This window comes from Microtus ochrogaster, chromosome 4 (assembly GCF_000317375.1).
Source record: "Microtus ochrogaster isolate Prairie Vole_2 chromosome 4, MicOch1.0, whole genome shotgun sequence".
NCBI lineage: Eukaryota > Metazoa > Chordata > Mammalia > Rodentia > Cricetidae > Microtus > Microtus ochrogaster.
In genome coordinates, this window is record NC_022011.1 from 48679500 (window position 1) to 48700674 (window position 21175).

Below are 21175 nucleotides of genomic sequence, written 5' to 3' on the forward strand. Positions count from 1 at the left end.
GGTGGGTGGGAGAAAGCCAGGTGCGTTTAGGAAGTGAGTGGGAGAAAGCCAGGTGCACTTAGGAAGTGAGTGGGAGAAAGCCAGGTGCATTTAGGAAGTGGGTGGGAGGAAGTGCAGGTGCATTTGGACTCCTTATTGGAACACGTGTGACTTGATGGGTACTTGGGCAGATAGGAAAGTGTTCGAAGAAACCAGCACAAGGGCCAAGAAGAACAAAACAAGATATAGGATGAAGGGAGCCGTGAGCAGGTGATCAATATGTTTATCATTTATGCTCTGCTTCTCTCTAGGCATACAGAAATGTGCATATGTATCTTTTCTATCTTTGTGTATGTATGTGTAGTGTAAATGTGTTTTGACGTGTATAGGTGTGTGTGTGTGTGTGTGTGCACGCATTTGGAAACCCACAGTTGACATCAGGTTATTCCTTTCTTAACCTGTTGGCTTAAGGGCATCAGAAGCCCAAAGTGGCTAGGAGGTTGTAGTGGGAATCTAGTAGAATCATTGTATCTAGACTAAACATTAGAATGTAATAGTTGTTTCTCAGTGTTTCTAGGGTAACAGTTGAATGTATTTGTGATTGTTGAAGGTACCTAGACATTGAAGAGATCAGTAGAGAACAGTGAGTGTTTTCTATGATTTAAAGAATTGTTTTCTGAGGGAGTTTTCCATCCACTATGTGATTTTGGTCACAAGACTATGCAGGCACACTTGGAGGTCTTGCATTATTGAGGACTGCAAACAGAACACAGTAAGGACTAAAGATTGTAGGGTGTGAAGATTTCCTTCAGAGAACATAGAGATGAAAAGGGCTTTGGTGTAAGGAACTTGTTGTACCCCAAACACAGCCTTTGTGTATAATCAGTACATGTGCTTCTGAATAGAGAGAGGTTTGAGGTTCAGTTCACAGAAACTGTTCCTCCCTGCTGCCAGAGAACCTAGATTACATTCTGGGGTAACTCCCCTTCTTTGAGAGACCCGTGCAACACAGAAAACCCGATGGGGCAGTCTGAGCTTCTAGTTCAATGGAATGTTTATTGTGTCTCCTGGCAGGAGCACTACCACCCTCTGGGAGCAAAACTTCTAGGTCAGCAGAACTTAAGGTGGTGGGAACAGGAAGCAAAATTTTTCCTAGGAGTGATTGCTAGTGGAGCTATTCCCTTTTCCACCCCTTGGTCCCTAGACCTGTAGATCCTGGCTATGAGAGAAACTGCATCATATTTTGGACGGTGACTCAAAGCATCTACCGCCTTCTGCAGAACTCTGCCCTAGCTCTCCAGGCTGCTGTCACCTACTTGGCTCTGTAGCTGTGTCTTCAAAATGACATTCCATCTTTCTATCAGGCCAGCTGCTTCAGAGTGGTGGGGAGCATGGTAAGAGCAGTGGATTCCATGATCATGGGTCCACTGTTGCACTTCTTTGGCTGTGAAGTGACTTCCCTGGTCAGAAGCAATACTGCGTGGAATACCATCAGTGGATCAGGCACTTTGTAAATCCATGGGTGGTGGTTTTGGTGGAAGCAGTATGTGCAGGGAAGGGAAATCCATAGTCAGAATAAGTATTTGCTGCAGTAAGGACAAAGCATTGTCCTTTCTACAGGGAAGTGGTCCAGTGAAGTCATTCTACCACCAGGTTGATGGCTGGTCACCCTGGGTAATGATGTCATATCTATAACACACATTCCAATTGGATTTAATAATAAAAAGTCAGAGTCAGATGCAGGGGTTAAAGCTGAATGATCAGAGAAGCAGAGCACACAATCACTAGAGAGTTCTTACCTCTAACAATGTTCAGACTGAAGGGGCGATCCTGTCTACAAATCCTCAGACTGACTCTCTCTCTAGGAAACTTCAGATTGCTTCTGAGGGCCTGTCTCCTCCTACCTTATATTCCTCTCTCTACCTAGCCATATCACTACTGTCTCCACCTCCCAATGTTGGGATTAAAGCCATGTGATCCCAAGTGCTGAGATCACCTTTGCATGAGCTGTTTCTCTTTTAGATAGATTCAGTCTCTTTTAGATAGATTCAGATAGATTCAGTGTGGCCCAGGGTGGCCTTGAACTCACAGAGATCAATCTCCATCTCCTGAGTGCTGGGATTAAAGGTGTGTGTGCCACCACTGCCTGGCCCTATGGCTAACTGGTAGCTTAGTTCTGCACTCTGATCTTGAGGCAAACTTTGTTAGATCACACACAAAATTTCACTACACATGTTGTTGGTCTCCACTGTTGGCAGATCTGGCACTCAGCAGCAACTATTGCCAGGTCAGCCTTGGTGAGTAGAAGTCAATGTTATTGAACCCATGCATAACCCCCATCTGTGCCACCATGGCCACTTTGTTCATGGCCCATTGGGCAATGACAGGAATGGCTGGGCAAAGAGGCTGACTGTCCACAGACTGGGCCATCCTATCTACTTGATGACTGTATTGAACACCTCCTCAGCTGAAGCCACCTTCTGATGAGCATTTACTTATTCTATATTTTAGAAGGAGTACCTCCACATGTGCTCCACCACTAGACTCCTAAGAATTTCATGGAGGTAGGCCCTTGAATTTTGGTTGGATTATTTCCCCTCCTCTGATGTGCGTATGTGTTACCAACGAGTCCAAAGGAGTTGCTACCTCCAGTTTGCTTGGTCCAATCAGCATAATGTCATCAATATAGTGCACCCATGTAATATTTTGTGGAAGAGACAAATGGTCAAGACCCCTTTTAAGTAATGACACAGGGCTGGAGAGTTAATATATCCTTGAGGTATTACTGCTGGCCTGGCCAAACTGCTTCTAGTGGTCTTTATGGATGGGTACCAAGAACAAGGCATTGCTGAATCAACAGCTGCAAACCATGTACTAGGAGATGTGTTAATCTGCTCAAGTAAGGACACCATATCTGGTCCAGCAGCTGCAGCTGGAGTCAGTATTGAGTTTTCCATAATCAACTGTCATCCTTGACAATCCATCTGTATTCTGCACTGGCCAGACAGGAGAGTTAAAGGGAGATGTAGTGGGTACCACCCGCCACCCCTGCATCTTTCAAGTCCTTGATGGCACTCATTTCTGCAGTTCCTCCAGGGATGTGGTGCTGTTTTTGTTTGATTCACTATTTTTCTTGGCAGAGGCAACGCTAAAGGCTTCCATTCAGCCCTTCCAACCATGATAGCCCATATTCCACACAGCAGGGAACCAGTGTGAGAATTCTGCCGACTTCTATCTATCCCAGTTATACAATCTGAGACTGGGGGAATAACCACAAGATGAGTTTAGGGACCCATTGGACCTACTGTGAGTTGGACTTTAGTCAAAACTCCATTAACCACCTGACCTCCATAAACCCCTTCTTTAACCGGAGGGCCAGTGTTTCTTGGGACCTACTGGAATCAGTGTCAGTTCAGAACCAGTATCCAGTAGGTCTGGAGAGTCTAATTGTTTCCTTACCCCCAGTGTAGTTACCCTGTCAAAGGCTGCATTACCTTCTGGGAAGGAATGGGAAAGGCTAACAGTAAAACTTTCAGGCATTTTATCAAGATCCTTCCACGGAAGAACCTGGCCACCCCCTTCATTCTGGAAATTGGTCCACAGGTGGAGAATCCCTTTGGCCATGACCCAACGTAGCTTTTCTTTCATTTATTTGAGAAATTTTCCATCTGTGCAGATCAAACATTCTGGTTTCTTATCTATTTAATGCTTGGAAGCACCATAACTAATTAGCTGGTACCACAGATCCATACAAATCATGCCCCCAGAGAACTCACTTGGCCTGTGCTGACCGTACAGGTCAGACACTGTTTTGTCTGTGCGCTCATTACAATAACTATGCTCATCTTGCCTTTGGTGCTGCCACCTGGCCCCTGCCACAGAACTTTTTTCTTTCTTTAAGACAGGGTTTCTTTGTGAAGCTCTGGCTGTCCTGGAACTTGCTCTGTACATCTGAGTTCTGGCCTCAAACTCAGAGATCTGTCTGCCTCCCAAGTGCTGGGATTAAAGACAGATCACCTGGCAAATCTATTGATTGCATTTAATTCATCCAACCGAGCAGCAGCATCTCCAGCCCTAAGGTCTGGCACAAGGAAAAGGGAGACAGCAGATCTTCTTTATTTATTTATTTATTTATTTATTTATTTATTTATTTATTAAAGATTTCTGTCTCTTCCCCGCCACCGCCTCCCATTTCCTTCCCCCTCCCCCAATCAAGTCCCCCTCCCTCCTCAGCCCAAAGAGCAATCAGGGTTCCCTGCCCTGTGGGAAGTCCAAGGACCACCCACCTTCATCCAGGTCTAGTAAGGTGAGTATCCAAACTGCCTAGGCTCCCACAAAGCCAGTACGTGACAGCAGATCTTCTTAAATGTGCTTGTGCCCCTCACCATTTTGTGTCTTACAGGATTAGTGAAGGGTGTGTCTTCTAGGCCTTCCCATGTGGTTTTTCGAGACAGGGTTTCTCTGTGGTTTTTGGAGCCTGTCCTGGAACTAGCTCTTGTAGACCAGGCTGGTCTCGAACTCACAGAGATCCGCCTGCCTCTGCCTCCCGAGTGCTGGGATTAAAGGCGTGCGCCACCACCGCCTGGCTTAGGCCTTCCCATGTGGAGGATTGTTTTATACAACATACTCACTTCAGCATTGCAATTTCCCTGAACCTTAAAAACCCTTTGTCAACACTAAACCAAGGGATATCAGGCAACTCCAACTCCTTTTCAGTATGCTATGGGGGTTCCTGCAAGTGTCAAGGCCTGCAGAGAAACAAACCTTGAAGGAAAACCCAGTTCAGCCCAACTTAGTTGGTGCTGGTTCCAAGTTCTAGAGCATCTGACACCAGGTGATTTATTGTAAGCACATTTAAACATGGTACAATTTGGGAAAAAAAGCTTCCGGTGTAGTATAATCCCTGATGCACAGGGAGGCATAATCACACTGAAACTCAGCTCAAAGTACATGTGACTATGAAGATGGGTTCTGTTGTTTAAGGGCCTAGGATCTGTGTGGTCTCTGACCCAGATAGCCTATATAGAGGTCAGCAGGCTTTAAAGGACCTGTGACATTTCCCCTAAGGATGAGTTCTATTGACTGATAAACAAAGCTAACGGGGCAGTGGTGGCACGTCTTTAATCCCAGCACTCTGGGAGGCAGAGGCAGGCGGATCTCTGTGAGTTTGAGATGTACAGAGTGTGTTCCAGGATAGTTAAGGCTACACAGAGAAAGCCTGTCCTGAAAAACCAAAACCAAACAAACCAAACTGAAAACCAAAAAACCAAAAAAAGGTCTAAGGAGGGGAAGTCTAGGTAAACATCCTGAGGACTTTGGGTGAGGTCTGGTTCTACAGATAGCAAAGGTCACCAAGTCATAACAGTATCCACTCCCAGCCTTCTTCATGGAAAGTAGGTATTTACCCCTTCTTTGAGGAGACATCTGTGTGATTAATATTTCTGGTTTCCCCAATGATCTGTGGGCACAAGGACCTTCCTGCTCCCAGGTCATCTTTTGACAAATGCTTCAGCCAACCTTTCAAGCAAACTGTGGACACTTTTTTATTTTAACTGCGAGTTTCTGTAGTGAACCTAGATCTCCACTCAAAGGGTCCATTTCAACAAACTCAGCCTGATTCAGTTCTGTGTTCCTTTCACCATTATCCCACACCTTAAAATCCACTCCTACACATATTCCCGACTGCTTGAATGGATTAGCAAACTCAGTAAGCTCTTTAGTGGTGCAGCACACCTCCTTAGGGACTATACTTCCTACCCTTCTAGGAGCCTGCTTAGCCTTTAAGTCTGGTTATAGATCTAGAGGCGACTATTGGGGGCCCCGAGGGACATCAGTATTGTCTTGCTCGGAATTTCTGACAGAGAATGAAGTATTAATTTTAATTGAAAACCCACCTGATACACACCCAAAGTGGAAGCAAGGGCTTCTTGACAAGAGAGAAACAGTGCCTTCCATTTGGCTAGCTATGTCCAAGTCTTAGTGGATGCCAAAGGCCACATGGATATGTACTTTACTTGAGTTTGCTCCCAGAAAAAAGGCAGACCAGGTTTAACTCAGGATGATCGGACTCTGGGGTGGCCAGATCTGGGAATATAGGACTCTGATGCTGAGGATGGGGAATGATGATACAGGCAGGGTTGGACAGGAGTTTCCTGCTCAGAACAGGCTTGGCTGTCTAGTGTGGGAGCAGAGGTTCCCGTCATGGGGAATGGCTTTTATCAGGTGCAGATGTTTCACTGCCCTCAGACCCCCTGGAACTCTGCAGCCGATGCAGCGCCTCCATCTGCCTCCTCTTTTCCTTGGCCCTGTTGATGGTTGTCCGGAAAAGCTTGCAGAAGAGCTGGATAGCTTGGGGCGAGTCATCGTTGCCAGGGATAGGGTAAGTGATGAGGCACGGGTTGCAGTTGGTGTCCACAATGCCCACCGTGGGGATGTTCATCTTGGCAGCATCCCTCACAGCCACATGGGACTCAAAGACATTGTTGAGCGTGTGCAGGAAGATGATGAGGTCCGGCAGGCGGACTGTGGGCCCAAAGAGGAGGTGTGCGTTCGTCAGCAGACCACCCTTGAAGTAGCGTGTGTGGGCGTACTCTCCGCAGTCCTGGGCTGTCTTCTCGATCAAGTGAGAGAACTGCCGATTCCTGCTCACGAACAGGATGATGCCCTTGCGGTAGGCCACGTGAGCAGTGAAGTTCAAGGCCAGCTGTAGGTTCAAGGCTGTCTGTTCCAGGTCGATGATGTCTTGACCCAGGCGGTTCCCAAAGATGTATGGTTCCATAAACCTGCCAAAAACAAAAACAAAAAAAACCCAAGGCGAGTGGAACAGTGTTCACGGAGCTACCCCTTCCCCAACCATCTCCTCCCCAGCAACTGAGAATCTTAACTGAGGGCACTGCAGGCTTGAGGTACTATTTACATCCGTCTGCTCCCCACCACACTCTGTCTAGTGAGTGACGGGATGGGGATACAGTGCTGTGGAGTTGACCAGCAAGCATTGGGTGTGTGGCTCAACCTGTCCCACCTTCCCCCACGGAGATTTCAGGGCCGACTGCACCTTAAACAAGAACCCAGGCCTGGCACTCTGTCTAGTATTGCTCTCTATGGCCACTCCAGTTCTATATAGCAGGACCTCTCCACTGGGGTGGCCGAAACTCAGGGGTCGCCGGCCCGTAAAGACCCTCAATTTTCACCATGTCTATGAACCGTATCAACACTAGCACCGCACTTGGTGTTGCTGTTAACGCTCCCCCACTTCCAGCCCTGACCTGATCCCACGGCCCTGCCCACACTGCCTGTGCCAGCTACCTATGCCGGCAACCAGCTTTATGGCCCAGGTGTACTCGGGCCTCGAAGAGGCTCTTCACAGAAAACAGCTCCTTGACATTGAAGAAGTCCGAATGTTGCAGGGGCACATCTAGGATCCTGCTCTGGAGATCTGAAAAGGAAGGAAAGGCACTGTGGCACACCTCCACCAACCAAAGACTCAGGGTCCCTTGGGAGTAGGGCCCTCAAGGGCGAGGACGAGGAATGTTAGGAAAGGTCTGGAAGACACGGGTGCATTTTTACGGCGGCAAAGGGCTAGAGCCAAGGTTTGAGGTGGACTCTGTGTGGGGAAAGCCTGCTCATCTCTTCCCTTAGTCTCCACAGATAAAAGAGAGAGACAGGGACCTCATTGACTTCTGGGGTGTTAAATGCCCTGCCAAGAGACCAGCAAGATCAATAGATCCAAAACTGGTCTTCACTGGTCTCGGGAGCTACTAAGCCACAGCGGGGAAGGGGGGCAATTCTCCCGTCCACCCCCACTTAAGAGAGATTAGCACAGGGTTCGTTTAGGGATCCCGCAATGACAACCCCTCCACGATTCTGCTCCCCGACCCAGCTCCAGCCGCTGGCCTTTACCGTCGTCGTCCTGGGGCTCGCTGACCACGGGGACTTGAGCTCCCGACACTGTCCTACCATTCAGTCCCGCCGGGCCCGGGGTCGCCTTCTGCAGGAAACTTGGCCGGCGCCACACACCTGCGGGGAGAGAGGCGGTGGGACTGCGCCCTGACCACATCCCTGTCCTCCTCTCTCGGATCCCAGGGTCCCTCCCGTCTCGGGGGGTCCGGCGTGCTCACCTGCACACAGCAGCCGGGTCAGCACGGCCGGAGAAGGCGCCATGGTTGGCGCGTGGACAGAAACGCTGCGGAGACGCTTCCTGCCAGGCAGAGCGCCTTCTCCGCCGAGAGCGCGGGGTCGCAGCGCCGCCTGCAGGACTGGAGGACCGTCCCTGGCTCCCTCTGAGCACACTACCTTGCAGGAGGGATCCACCAGGGCGAGTCAGTGAGGTGGCTGGCGTTCGGTGCCGAGTTGTGAGGTGGGACACTCATCTACAGCGTGTTCCTCCACTAAAATTGCAGCTTCCTCTCAGAGTTGGTCAGGAGGAGGCGACCCTCTGGTTCAAAGTGGTCTTTATGTTTGTTTTCCTGAGATAGGGTTTATCTATGAATCCTTGGCTGTCCTGGAGATCTGTAGACAAGGCTGGTCATGAACTCAGAGATCCGCCTGCCTCTGCCTCCCGAGTGCTGGGATTAGAGACATACGCCACTACGACGCCCGGCACATTTTTTCTTTTTCTTTTTTTTTAAAATATTTATTTTATTTATTATGTATACAATATTCTGTCTGTGTGTATGTCTGCAGGCCAGAAGAGGGCATCAGACCTCATTACAGATGGTTATGAGCCACCATGTGGTTGCTGGGAATTGAACTCAGGACCTTTGGAAGAGCAGGCAATGCTCTTAACCACTGAGCCATCTCTCCAGCCCCACATTTTTTTCTTTAAACTTTGTTTTAAGTTTATTTATTTTGTGTATGAGTATTTTGCCTACATGCATGTGTATATATGTGTATATGTATATGTATATACATATTTATGCACCCCGTGAGTGCCTGGTGCCCGTGGAGATCATAAGGTGTCTGATCCCTAGGCACTGAAGTTAAGGATGTTTGCGAGTCACGTTGTAGGTGCTGATAGTTGAATTCAGGTTCCCTGCAAGAGCAATAAATGCCCTTAACCACTGGGTCATCTCTCCAGCCCCATATTATTTTAAAGAACGACAACAACAATGAACCAAAGTCTCTCTGACTGGCCTGGCCTGGAACTCACAGATATCTGCCTGCCTCTGTCTCCGAGTACTGGGATTATTGGTATGCACTACCACACTATGCCCCGAGTGGCTTTTATTATTGGTTTTAAAACTTATCATCATCATCATTGATACAGGGTCTCACTATGTACCCTTGGCTGGCCTAGAACACTCTATGTACATCAGTCTGGTCTCGAACTCAGAGATATGCCTCCCGCATGTACTAGCATGTCATAAATACCTGCACCGCTCACAAGATCATATTTTAACATTTCAATAGTATTTGGCCTAAATTTAGCAACATCTCGCATCTAAATGTAGGCTGAGTTGTGGGGAGCATGGGGCGAGAGGCCAAGGAGAAGTCCTGGCAAGTCCAGCAAATGACAGACCAGTGAGTGTTTGCTCATGGAGAGATCGGAAGCACCTGATTCCTGTGAATTTGCTGGTTAAGCCACAGGTTCTAAGGTCTCATTTGCCCAGAATCTGCTTCCTATCACATTTTGAGATGATACCAGGATGTTCCCAACAGTTGCAGAAAAAGGACAGCGGTACCCCCGAGGGGCCGAAGCGTGAAAACTTGGGATTCCTTCGCGTGACCGTCCTAGCTTAGAACTCCTCACTGTCCCCTTTGTTATTCGCCCTCTGGAAGATTCTAGATTTGCCTACAGCTCCGGGGGCGCAAGCAGTCCACAAAGAACCGCCCCTCCTCCCTGTCAGATGACATCGTTGCCTAGCAACAGGACGCCCTGCCGCTGCTGCCGCAGCCTTGGCCATTGGTCGGGGGCTACTTTTCTGTGGAGGTTAAATGTCTGAAAAAAACCCCCAAGAGTGCACGGAGCCGGTGGAGACAAAGGCTAAGCCCGCCCCAGAGAAGACGAGCGACTACTACCGCGTGAGCGAGCAGCTCCCAGTCAGGTTCAACAACCCGGGGTGGTTTCATGGCTACAGGTGAGGACTGGGGTCACCTCCTCCAGGCAGGCAGCAGGGTGCCTCAGGTGACCCTAACTTTAGCCATGTGTGTAAAAACTCCCAAGTGCCTGACCGCTGAGGTGAAAAGAAGCCAGAGGTGGACCCTTGTGCCTTGTGTGACCATTACTATCAGGGTTGTGTACCTTCTGCCTGAGCAACCACGTATGGATGTAAGGTTGTGTGTGGAACTCCTCTGAAAGTGACCTCACAGGGCAGTGTGGCTCCCTTGCAAACGATGGAAGCCTGCAGGCACGCTACCAAGCCCTTCCCGCAAGCGAGAAGACGGCTTGCTGAGGCCTCAGAGTAGGAAGCAGAACTGCGTCCCACCCGTAGGAAGCAGAACTGCGTCCCACCCGTAGCCTCTGTGTCACAGACCACAGCTTCATAAACCACAAACCTTCCTCCGCTCCAGCGGACAGAAACTAGGCCTCTGTAAGGGTTGGGGCTCAGAAGTGTAGGGACTGCTGGGTGACAGGGTCTTGAAGTTGAGATGTAGTTCCGGAGGTAGCTTCATGCCTGGCAGTAGCAGTCTGTGTACCAAGGTTCCACCGAGGCTCCTAACTCCAGCATTTGCTGGCTGGGTGTTCTGTAGGGGTTTGCCTTGAAAGAATCAGGGGTCATGGCCAGCAGAGGAGGCCAGGGGCCTGCTGGGAGAGAGTGGCCACAGTGGGAGCACGGTTGGCATGCTATTGCTGTCTGGGGACATCACCAAAAGAACTCCATCAATCTGATTCTTTCAGGTTATGACTTGACTGGTTTAGAAGGAGTGGGAAACAGAGTGTGTCTCTCTTCTACAGGACCAATGAGGCTGTCTCTATGTACAGGACCAGTAACCAGACCTATGGGAGCAGAGCACCCACAGTGCATGAGATGCCGGTACGTGAAAGCCAGACATGCCAGGATGAGGTGCCATCTAGAAGAACAGAGTTGGGGGAGTCAGAGATTGGAACCCCATTATAAATATGGGGCACCTTAACTCATGTTAGAACGGGGCAAGGCAGAGAGATGGTAGGATACATTTAGGAGCAAAATATATAGTAGAAAGAGAAAAGTCCAAGTAAACTGGCTTCTGCCTTGTCCTTCTCCTGTTCTGTAGTCACTTACACCCTCAGATAGGTGTGCACTTCTTTACATGAGCACACACACCTTTACACGGGCACCCAGAGGCAAACCAATGAAGCCAAGTGTTCTCTGGCATGTTCTGTACTGTGAGATGTGCTTTGTGCATTGGGATACAGTTCTGGTCAGAGCTAAGGTTGCAAGCTGATGCCATTGTGACTGAAGTCACTCAGATCCAGGGAAATCACTAAAGGAGTGAGGGAGCACCCCCATACCGCCAGGGCTCCCACTTTGGAATGAGGATGTTGGGGGTCATTACTCAAACAGCTGCCATTTTTTTTTGAAGAGCTGGTAGTTGATCATTTAGTTATGTCGTCATTCTGTGTGACAGAACTCCTGTGAAGAGAATATTCTAAAAGATATTCTGGAATCAGTGTCCCCAAATAAGAGAAGTGTTTTTGTGGGAATTAGGTACATGGGTACTACTGCTTCTGCATTTTCTTTTGTTTGTTTGTTTGAGATAGGGTTTCTCTGTGTAACTCTGGCTGTCCTGGAACTCACTTTGTAGACCAGGTTGGAAAGGAAGGCTATGTACCACCACTCCCTGCTGTTTCTGCTTTCTTAAATTGCATTCTCCCTGTCCTTGTGTGGGAGTGCCCCATGGCACACGTATGTAGGTCTGAGGACAGCATGTAGGAGTTGGTTCTTCTTTCACTGTGTGCGTCCTGGGCACCCATGCCAAGTCATCAAGGCTGCCAATAAGTACCTTTGTCTTTTTCTTTGAGATCTCTAGCTAGCCCCAGATAGTTTTGAACTCACCATGTAGCTGAAGATGGCTTTGAACTCCTGAACTTTCTGCCTCCATCTCCCAAGGGCTGGGTTAAAGATGTGCTCTTCCACAGCCTGTTTTATGAAGGGCTGGGGCTTGCTAATGTCAGACATAATGTTCTACCAGCTGAGCTCCCCTGCTACCCCCAGTTTCTGCTTCTGCCTTTGGAAAAGGTCACTGCTCTGGTCAACAGTGGCATTTGACACTCAGATTAGCAGGCAATGGACCACAAGCCGAGGGTATCAGGCAAGTTGGGAGGTGGCTACTCCCTGCTTCTTACAGTCCTGTTCTCTGGCGTTGGCTGTTTAGCTTTCTGATTGAGTACACTGCACTCTGCGAGCACTTCCTAGTATTATTCTCTATGCTACTGCAGAGGTGGATATCTGTCTTTATACACTAGTCTAATGGCACTGAGTGTGCAGGGCCGAGAGGGGCCCCCTGAGTGCGCAATGCTGTCAGTTAACCACCAAGGGGCAGTAGTGGCTCAGATGCAGGTGCACCTGCAGTACACTGTGCCGACAGTGGGGGAGCTGTGTGCATTGGGATGGGATCCAGACACTGTGTTTTATGTTCAGTTTTTCTGGAGATCTCAAACTTGCCTTTTAAAAAATGCTCTGAGCAAGGCGGTAGTGGAGCACACCTTTAATTCTGGCCCTTGGAAAGCAGAGGCAGGTGGATCTCTGTGAGTTTGAGGACAACCTGCTCTACAGAGCAAGTTCCAGGACAGCTAGGGATGTTACACAAAGAAATCCTGTCTCAAAAAAACAAAATAAATAAGTAAATAAATAAATAAATATTAAGCAAAGAAAGGAAGGAAGAAAGAAAGAAAGGGATAAAGAAAAAGAAAAGAAAAACGCTTGAAGTCATTTCTCTTTACATGGTGGAGGTTAGTCAGCCATCTTCCTATCACTAGCTAGATTCTGTCTAGCTAGGCTGGTTCTCACCCCGGTTTCTGTACTCACAGTGGCCTCACCCCTCACCAAACTCTCAGCAAGGAGTGCTTCAGGCCTCTGCAGGGCAGCCCCTTCCCACACACTGGGCCAGTGGTTCATGCTCTGGGGTCTTTAAAGCACTTGCTAGAGGGTTTTGGCTCACAGCCAGAACAGGAACCTTTGCTGTAGCTTGGAGGAGGGACCTCGATGGTCTATGTTAAAGGCAGGGTTACTAGTGTGTGCTCCTTGGATGCGGGACTCTAAGGGGGTTCTCAGGGCACTGGAGGTATGCCCTTGAGAGGAACCATGGGGTCCAGTCTGGCCTCTCTTTACTTTTCTTATGGCTTCTGACAAGCAGCTTGCTTTGGTCACTGTCACCCAGCCAGGGCCAAAGCATCAGAACTGCTCATTCATGGGACTGAAACTCAGGAGTGAGGCCCAGATATCTATGTCTATGTCTATGTCTATGTCTATGTCTATGTCTATGTCTATGTCTATATCTATGTCTATATCTATCGATCAATAAAAAGATAGATATTCTTTCTCCCTTTTTCTCTCTTTCCTTCCCTCCCCTCCTTCACTCCTCTCATTTTGAGATAGGGTCTCTCTATATAGTCATGCCTGTCCTGGAACTCTCTCTATAGACCTCCCTGGCCTCGAACTCTCAGAGAACTGCTTCTAGAATGTTGAGATTAAAGGTATGGACTACCTGGGAGCTGGAGAGATGGTTCAGCGGTTAAGAGCATTGCCTGCTCTTCCAAAAGTCCTGAGTTCAATTCCCAGCAACCACATGGTGGCTCACAACCATCTGTAATGGGGTCTGGTGCCCTCTTCTGGCCTGTAGGCATATACACAGACAGAACATATGTATACATAATAAATAAATAAATAAGTAAAAATAAAACAGGTATGGACTACTATGCCCTCCTAACTTTTTCTCTTGCTAAATTAATTTTAAGTATTTGTTAGAGTGTTGCAAGTGTTGTGACTATACTCACAAAAGAAAAACCTGAATCTTACAGAGGCCTAGTGACTTGCCCAGTGTGGCATGGTTGGCAGGAGTGGATCTTGATGTGTGTGTGTGTGTAGGGGTGTCACTCTGGCCTGACCCCCGGGTTAATGCTTGTTGTCACACCTAGATGTGGAGGTGTTGCACACGGGTGATCATGTAACTTCTCTTGCTGTCCGTGTAGTGTGGAAATAAGGCACTGTTAATTTTTTTAAAGATTTATTTATTATGTACACAGTGTTCTATCTGCATATATGCCTGCAGACCAGGAGAGGGCACCAGATCTCATTACAGATGGTTGTGAGCCACCATGTGGTTTCTGGGAATTGAACTCAGGACCTCTGGAAGAGCACTCAGTGCTCTTAACCTCTGAGCCCCCAGTACTGTTAATTATATTGGACATATTAAGCACAAACTGGGAAGGTTGGGGCAAAAGCCCACTCTGGTTTCTGTGCTTCCTAGCAATAGAGGTTATATTTTCCCAGAAACTCTTACTATTCTTCTGAAATACCAGTCTGGCTGCTTGAATATTGTCACGCACCATTCACCCTCTTGTTTCACTTCCAGAAAGTGTATTACCCATCTTCAAATAAGTTTTCCAGACAAGTTGTAGCTACGGGAATGTTCCGGAGTAATACTTTCAATGTCGGCTTGGACAAGAGCATAGTGACGGGTCCTGACAATTACATTACTCACTGTGACCGCCTTAACTTTCACCCCAGCTACAATGTCAACAGGCCATCCATCTGCGACTAAGGGAGCTGGATGCCAGTCCCCGTGGACTGGGTCTCCTGACTCAGTGTGGCTGTAGGGAGCATTGCTGCCCCATCCTTGACAAGGGCCCAGTTCTACAGGAACGGATCTCACCGCTTTCTCAGAAAAGACTTTTCCTTCCCGGAGGAGAAGATACGCGAATAGGGCCATAATGTCTTTCGCTCTGTATTTTACACAGGGAAGATGCTGATGGCTGGGTTTTCTATTAAAAAAGTTGTCACAGCCTCAATTTCCGACTTGTCTCATATTTGTCCTGGAGCAGCAGGGAACTTGCTGGAACACAAATCTTGACCCGAAATGCAGAGTGAGCCAAGGAGTGCCACAAAGTGTCTTTCTGTGAGAGCCGTTGCCATGTGTCTGACTATACTAGGCTAGCGTCTGCACAGACCCTAGAAGGTCCTCAGAGAGTGTGGGGTGCCCCAACTGGTAGAACAAATGTCAGGTGAGCACTCTCTCCAGTCACAGTGAGGGTCAAGGGAGGGACATATGCCACCCACTAAGGTTGACAATGATAACCAGTATGAGAACTGCGGAGGTTGGAGGTATCCCATCCAAGTACCATTCAGTCTAACCTCACTTCGCTCCCTAGATTGGAAATGCTAAGTTTATACAAAGGCTCTCTTTCAGGTCATTTTATTTCTCTTTTCTTTTCTTTTCTTTTCTTTCTTTCTTTTTTTTTTTAAGATTTATTTATTATGTATACAGTGTTCTATCTGCATGTATGCCTGCACGCCAGAAGAGGGCACCAGATCTCATTACAGATGGTTGTGAGCCACCATGTGGTTGCTGGGGATTGAACTCAGAACCTTTGCAAGAACAGCCAGTGTGCTCTTAACCCTTGAGCCATCTCTCCAGTCCCTACGTTTTTATTTCTAAAGTGTGTGTGTGTGTGTGTGTATGTGTGTGTGTGTGTGTATGCGTGCGTGTGCACGTGCGTGTATGCCTGGGGAGTCCAGAAGAGGATGTCAGATTTCCTGGATCTACAGCAGGTGTGAAGTGTGTCCCATCTGGGTACTGGGACCTGAACTTGGGTCCTTTATAAGAGTAGTGTGTGGGAGAGGAAGGGAGGGGAGTGGAGAAAAACACACAGCTCAACAAAAACAATAAAAAAGAGTAGTACGTGTTTTCAGCCACTGAGCCATCTCTCCAGCTCTCGTTTGCTTTTCCTTTTGCTCTTCCTGGCAGCAAGCAACTTACCCTGATAGCCATCTTGTTGATGCAGATTAGTTTTTAAAATACATGTGTGCAGCCAGGCGGTGGTGGCGCACGCCTTTAATGCCAGCACTCGGGAGGCAGAGGCAGGTGGATCTCTGTGAGTTTGAGGCCAGCCTGGTCTACAAGAGCTAGTTCCAGGACAGGAACCAAAAAGCTACAGAGAAACCGTGTCTCGAAAAAAAAAAATACACGTGTGCTCCTGCACCTGGGTGTACATATGTAAGGCTGTACTCTGCCATTGTGTATGTGCGGAGGTTAGAGATTGACATTAGCTGTCTTCCTTTCTTGCTCTCCACTGTGTGTTTTTGGGTCAGGGTCCCTCACTGAACCTGGAGCCAGATGTGTTGGGGGGACTGACTGGCCAGTGAACCCTGGGGACCCACTGGTATCTGTCCTTTAGTGTCAGGGTTGTACGTGTGTGTCCCTGTGCCTGTTCCAAGCTCAGGTCCCCACTGAGTCTTCTCTCTTCTCCTGATTTTTTTTTGAAACAGGGTTTTTCTGTATAGTCCTGACTGTCCTGGAACTCACTTTGTAGACCAGGCTGGCCTTGAACTCACAGAGATCCACCTGCCTCTGCCTCCCAAGGGCTGAGATTAAAGACTTGCACCACCACCGCCCAACCTAATCATTATTATTATTATTATTATTATTATATTTTAAAAACCTTCATTCCCATGTATGAGTTGTTCTTACTACAGGGAATTTCAGAAGTGTTGAGATCAGAAAGAAGAAATCCCTACCCACTTGTCATTAATGCTTCAGAAACTTGTTCACAGAAACTAAATGCCCTCTTTTTTTCCTACGGTATTATTAATGCCCAAAGTAAACATTTGGCAACAATCTTAATGTCTAATTTGGAGTGGTAATGCTTTCTAGAAAAAAATCTATTGACTTAATTAAAAGGCTATGAGCCAAGGCTGAAGCCAGAATCTACAGACAGCTCTTCTGAGGTAGAAAACCAGCAGGCTGGGGTCCAACTGAAAAGTTTTGTTTGTTTTGTTGTTGTTTTTGGAGATAGGCTTTTCCTGGCTGTCCTGGAACTCATTCTGTAGACCAGGCTGGCATCAAACACATGTAGATTTGCCTGCCTCTGTCTCCTAAGTGCTGGGACTAAAGGCATGTGCCACCACTCCTGGTATTTTTATAAGATTTATTTAGGGATATCAGGAGTGGTGGTACTGGGCTGAGGCAGAGGCAGAGGCAGAGGCAGAGGCAGAGGCAGAGGCAGAGGCAGAGGCAGAGGCAGAGGCAGAGGCAGAGGCAGAGGCAGAGGCAGAGCTTTGTGAGTTTGAGACTAGCCTGGTCTATATAGCCAGTTCTAGGATGTCTACATAGAGACACCCTGTCTCCAAAAAGGGTCTGGAAAGATAGCTCACTGGTTAAGGGAACTGGCTATTCCTTCAGAGGACATGGATCAATTCCCAGCACCCACATGGTGAGTCACAGTAGTCTGTAACTCCAGCTCTAGGGCCTCTGAGGGCACCATGTGGTGCACAGACATACATGCAGACAAAAACTATATACGTGTATGCATTAGGATCCTCTAGAGTCACAGAGATTATGGGATGACTCTCTCTAGATATAAAAAGATGATTCATCGGAATGACTTACAGGCTGAGTCCAACAATGGAAAGCTGTGAATGGACAGTCCAAGAATCTAGTTGTTGCTCAGTCCCGCAAGGCTGGGTGTCTTTTGTATACACTGGAATCCTGAAGGATTCGGCTCCAATGCCAGTGAAGGAATAGGTGTGCTAGCAAGTTGATGGCAAACAGGCGAAGAACAAAAGCATTCTTCCATGTCCTTACATAGGCTTCCAGCAGACGGTGTGGCCCAGATTAGAGGTGGGTCATCCCCCGCCAAGATCCTGATCAAAGATGTGTGCCTTCCTACATCAAAGGTCCAGCCAAACTAGAAGTGGTTTCACCCACTTTAAATTGAGCAAAAATAATCTCTCGCAGGTGTGTCCTCTATTTCTGGATTGTAGTTCATTCCAGATGTAGTCAAGTTGACAAGCACAAACCATCACAACAAAAATAAATTTTAAACTTAGTATTTGTGTATATGTGCATGCCTTTGTGAGTTTGCATGTGCACACAAGTGCAGGTGCCTGAAGAGCATGGAAGAGGAACCCCTGCAGCTGGAATTACAGGAGGTTGTGAGCCATCATTTGATGTGGGTGTTGGGAACTGAACTTGGGTCCTCAGCAAGAGCAGTGTTGCTCTTAACTGCTGAGCCATCTCTCCAGTCCCTGAACTAATCAATCTGTGGCTTGTTCGAGTCAGGGTCTCACTATGTAGCCCAGGCTGGCCCTGACTCACAGAGATTCACTTAACTCTGCCTCCCCAAGTGCTGGGATTAAAGGTGTGCACCACCATATCTTGCTGAAAATAGGTTAACAATCTTTAAAAATATTCTTTAAATGCCACTGGCCTCCCTGTATTTAGCCTCTCCCCTTTCCAGAAAGCTGAGGATGACCTTGAACTTCTGACTTTTTCTACCTCCTGAATGTTGGGATGACAGGAATGCACTACCACACTTTATGTGGTGCTGGGGATCAAACTCAGCAGAGCTACATCCTCAGTCCCCTCTACCTTCTGTTGAAAGAAAAAAAAGCCCCAGCGACCAAGTGCTGATAAGAAGGAACGGCCTCACAGCAGCCTTCCTGAAGAGCGAGGACAATGCCACCATAGGAAGAACCAGAGGCTGAGTGGAGCCCAGAGTGACTAAGCTCCTGTCCTGCCATGTGATGAGGCAGATTCATCTCAGCAACCAGCACATCTGAGAAAAACTGGGCTGGACAGTCCCCACTTCCAAATCCAGGGCTAATGTGGGGCCTGGGCCAGAATTGTTGGCTGGCAAACAAAATGTGGGTTGGCACAGGATCAAGCTTGCCTGAGGGCTGTGTGGGTTTCATTCTGGCACTGCAGTTGGGCACTGAATTGCTTTAATTGGCCATGTCCAATAAAATGCTTTTTCTGGGAGAGCTGATGAGAGTACAAAGGCAGACACCGCATGCTAAATAGAGGAAGTGTCTGGAAAGACAAAAAGCCCAAATGCCTCTCATGTAGTCCTCTGACAGTCTTACTCCATTTCCTGTTGGCAGAACAAATTACCTTAGGCTTGTAGTTTACAGAGAATGGAGGTTTATTTGCCTTAGGGTTCTGCAGCCTAGGAATTCCATATCAAGGACCCGGTATCTCCTGGGCATCTGCAAGGCCCTTACTTTGGATCAGAACATGCAGAGGGAACACATAACAAGGCAGAGCAAGCCGGCCAGATCAGGCTTCTCACAAAACCACTAGCACCATCACAGGGACATTTATCCTGTTTCCGGACTGTGGGTGTGATGTGACCACCTGGCCTTGCCTGCTGTGAAGGACTGAACCAGAATCAACCTTGACGTTGCCTTTGTCAAGAGCATTTTATCATGTTGTCAAGAGTATTTTGTCACGGGGACAGGACAAGAAACTAAGACGTGAGTGGACATGTGGGTTTGCTGGCCGTAGCTGAGAGATGGTACAGCCCTCAACCTAAGGGCTGTCCTTCCCAGAATCGGGGCAGCTTTTGTTGCATGTAGCACAGCAAACTTGGAAGGGAAGCATTACTGCTCCGGGGTTCAGGAGACTGGACCAGTGCAATCCACAGGTAGGGAGCAGATGGGACTGAGATGCTGAGATGTTTTGGGGTGAAGCTCCTTCCCTTCGGTGGTGATGTCATTACCCCATGCAGGCCAGGCTATATTTGTAGACCCCCAAAACAAAGAACAAACTAATCTGTGGATAGCACTTGGTTTATTCATTAGAAAAACAAAACCAAAAACCCAATGGGTTTTACATACAAAACAAACGTTCTGTTTTCAAGGGTTAGAAGCACTCTTTAAAATTTAAAGTGGGAACACAGATGATACAAGGCCGTTTCTCCCAGAAACACATGAACAAATATAATATGCACATGGAATTTATTATATACAGATCAAGATTGCTCAGGGGCAAGACAGAGCCACAGAGCCCTGTGCACATCACAAGGCAGACACAGAGGATGGTAGGAGCATCTGCATCTGGGCACACAAGTGAATTGCAATTAAGACCCAGGTGCATAAAGCAGAAAGCTTACTTCCATGTTAGAAAGTTAGAACACTGACAGAATCAGCCATAGTGTAGAGCCACAGCAACCCAGCACACTAAGCTGCAGAACTCAGGGGTGACAGGGAGATGAATCACAACACAGATACAGTCCTCACATTGGGGGTCCAGCACAACTTCAGCCCCCAGTTGCCACTGGCACCTCAGCACCAAGGCAGACTGGCCAGGCCCTTCGTTCTCGTGGGTAGAGGCAGGGTTGCAGAAAGCCATGCAGGTTGCTGGTGTTATCATTGGTCATATACAACTGGGCTTTGAGTCTTACAGGGCTGGTGTGGGGAGGGTTTGTCCCCAATGTTTCTAGGGCTGGGGTTCAACATCACAGGTGACTAAGGTGTTCAGAGACAAAGCCATCTCATGGTCTCACTACTCACCCATACATAAAGAACAGGACAGTCAAAACGAACACATGGAATCACCTTTTAGAGCCACAAATAAAAACAAACCTGTAGCTCTTGTATAAAGAGGTTTATATGGATGCTAGGATGGGTAAGCAACTAGATACTGGATGATCTGGGCTCAGCTGAGCTGCAGAGCCAGCAGCCAGATTCCCACACTAGATAGGGGATGACTGGTAAACTATCTGCTGGCTGTTGTGCTTTGAACTGTTTTCTAATTACAGGCCATGACTACAGGATGCAGAGACAGCCACTGGCCAGGGACCAGAATACCTCATGAAGCACCCTTGTCCCAGTGGCATCCGGACACACCTCAGCTCTATTAGCACTTCCGAGGTGGACAGCTGCTGCTGTCTCCAGGCCCATTTGCACCAGCAAATGGCCCACAAACCCAGCCTCTGTCTCTGACTCTCACAGGGACAGTAAGAGCCAAGTGTTTGTTCATCTACACACATGCATGGAGACCACAGAGAATTACAGCTAGGAACACCCTGCAAGACTGAATGACATTTTCAAAAAGTGTTTCTTACACTACTTTAAATAATTTACAAAAAAACCCTACAAAAACCTTATGTACCAGGACACATACATTAAATAAAAACATCATTTGAGGTTAGTGTACATATTTATACAGGGGGGCTACACAGAAGGGACCTTCTTTTTGCTCTTTAATGGTCAGGATCCCCTACTCCAACCCCATGCTGCCAACACACACACACACACACACACACACACACACACAC

The 21175-nt window shown here is 47.9% G+C and overlaps 2 protein-coding genes across 2 annotated transcripts; one reads left to right on the top strand and one right to left on the bottom strand.

Moving 5' to 3' along the window:
- Positions 1-5834: 5834 nt before the first annotated feature.
- On the bottom strand, positions 5835-8167 carry Mrps2 (mitochondrial ribosomal protein S2). Its single transcript, XM_005346197.3, has 4 exons — positions 8097-8167; positions 7879-7995; positions 7285-7414; positions 5835-6761 (listed from the first exon to the last, which is right to left on the bottom strand). The coding sequence occupies exons 1-4, from the start codon at positions 8137-8139 to the stop codon at positions 6179-6181; spliced, it is 873 nt and encodes a 290-aa protein (XP_005346254.1). The 5' UTR covers positions 8140-8167; the 3' UTR covers positions 5835-6178.
- A 1715-nt stretch (positions 8168-9882) lies between these two features.
- On the top strand, positions 9883-14897 carry C4H9orf116 (chromosome 4 C9orf116 homolog). The gene is made up of 3 exons (XM_005346199.3): positions 9883-10055; positions 10874-10952; positions 14473-14897. The coding sequence occupies exons 1-3, from the start codon at positions 9913-9915 to the stop codon at positions 14659-14661; spliced, it is 411 nt and encodes a 136-aa protein (XP_005346256.1). The 5' UTR covers positions 9883-9912; the 3' UTR covers positions 14662-14897.
- The last annotated feature ends 6278 nt before the right edge of the window (positions 14898-21175 follow it).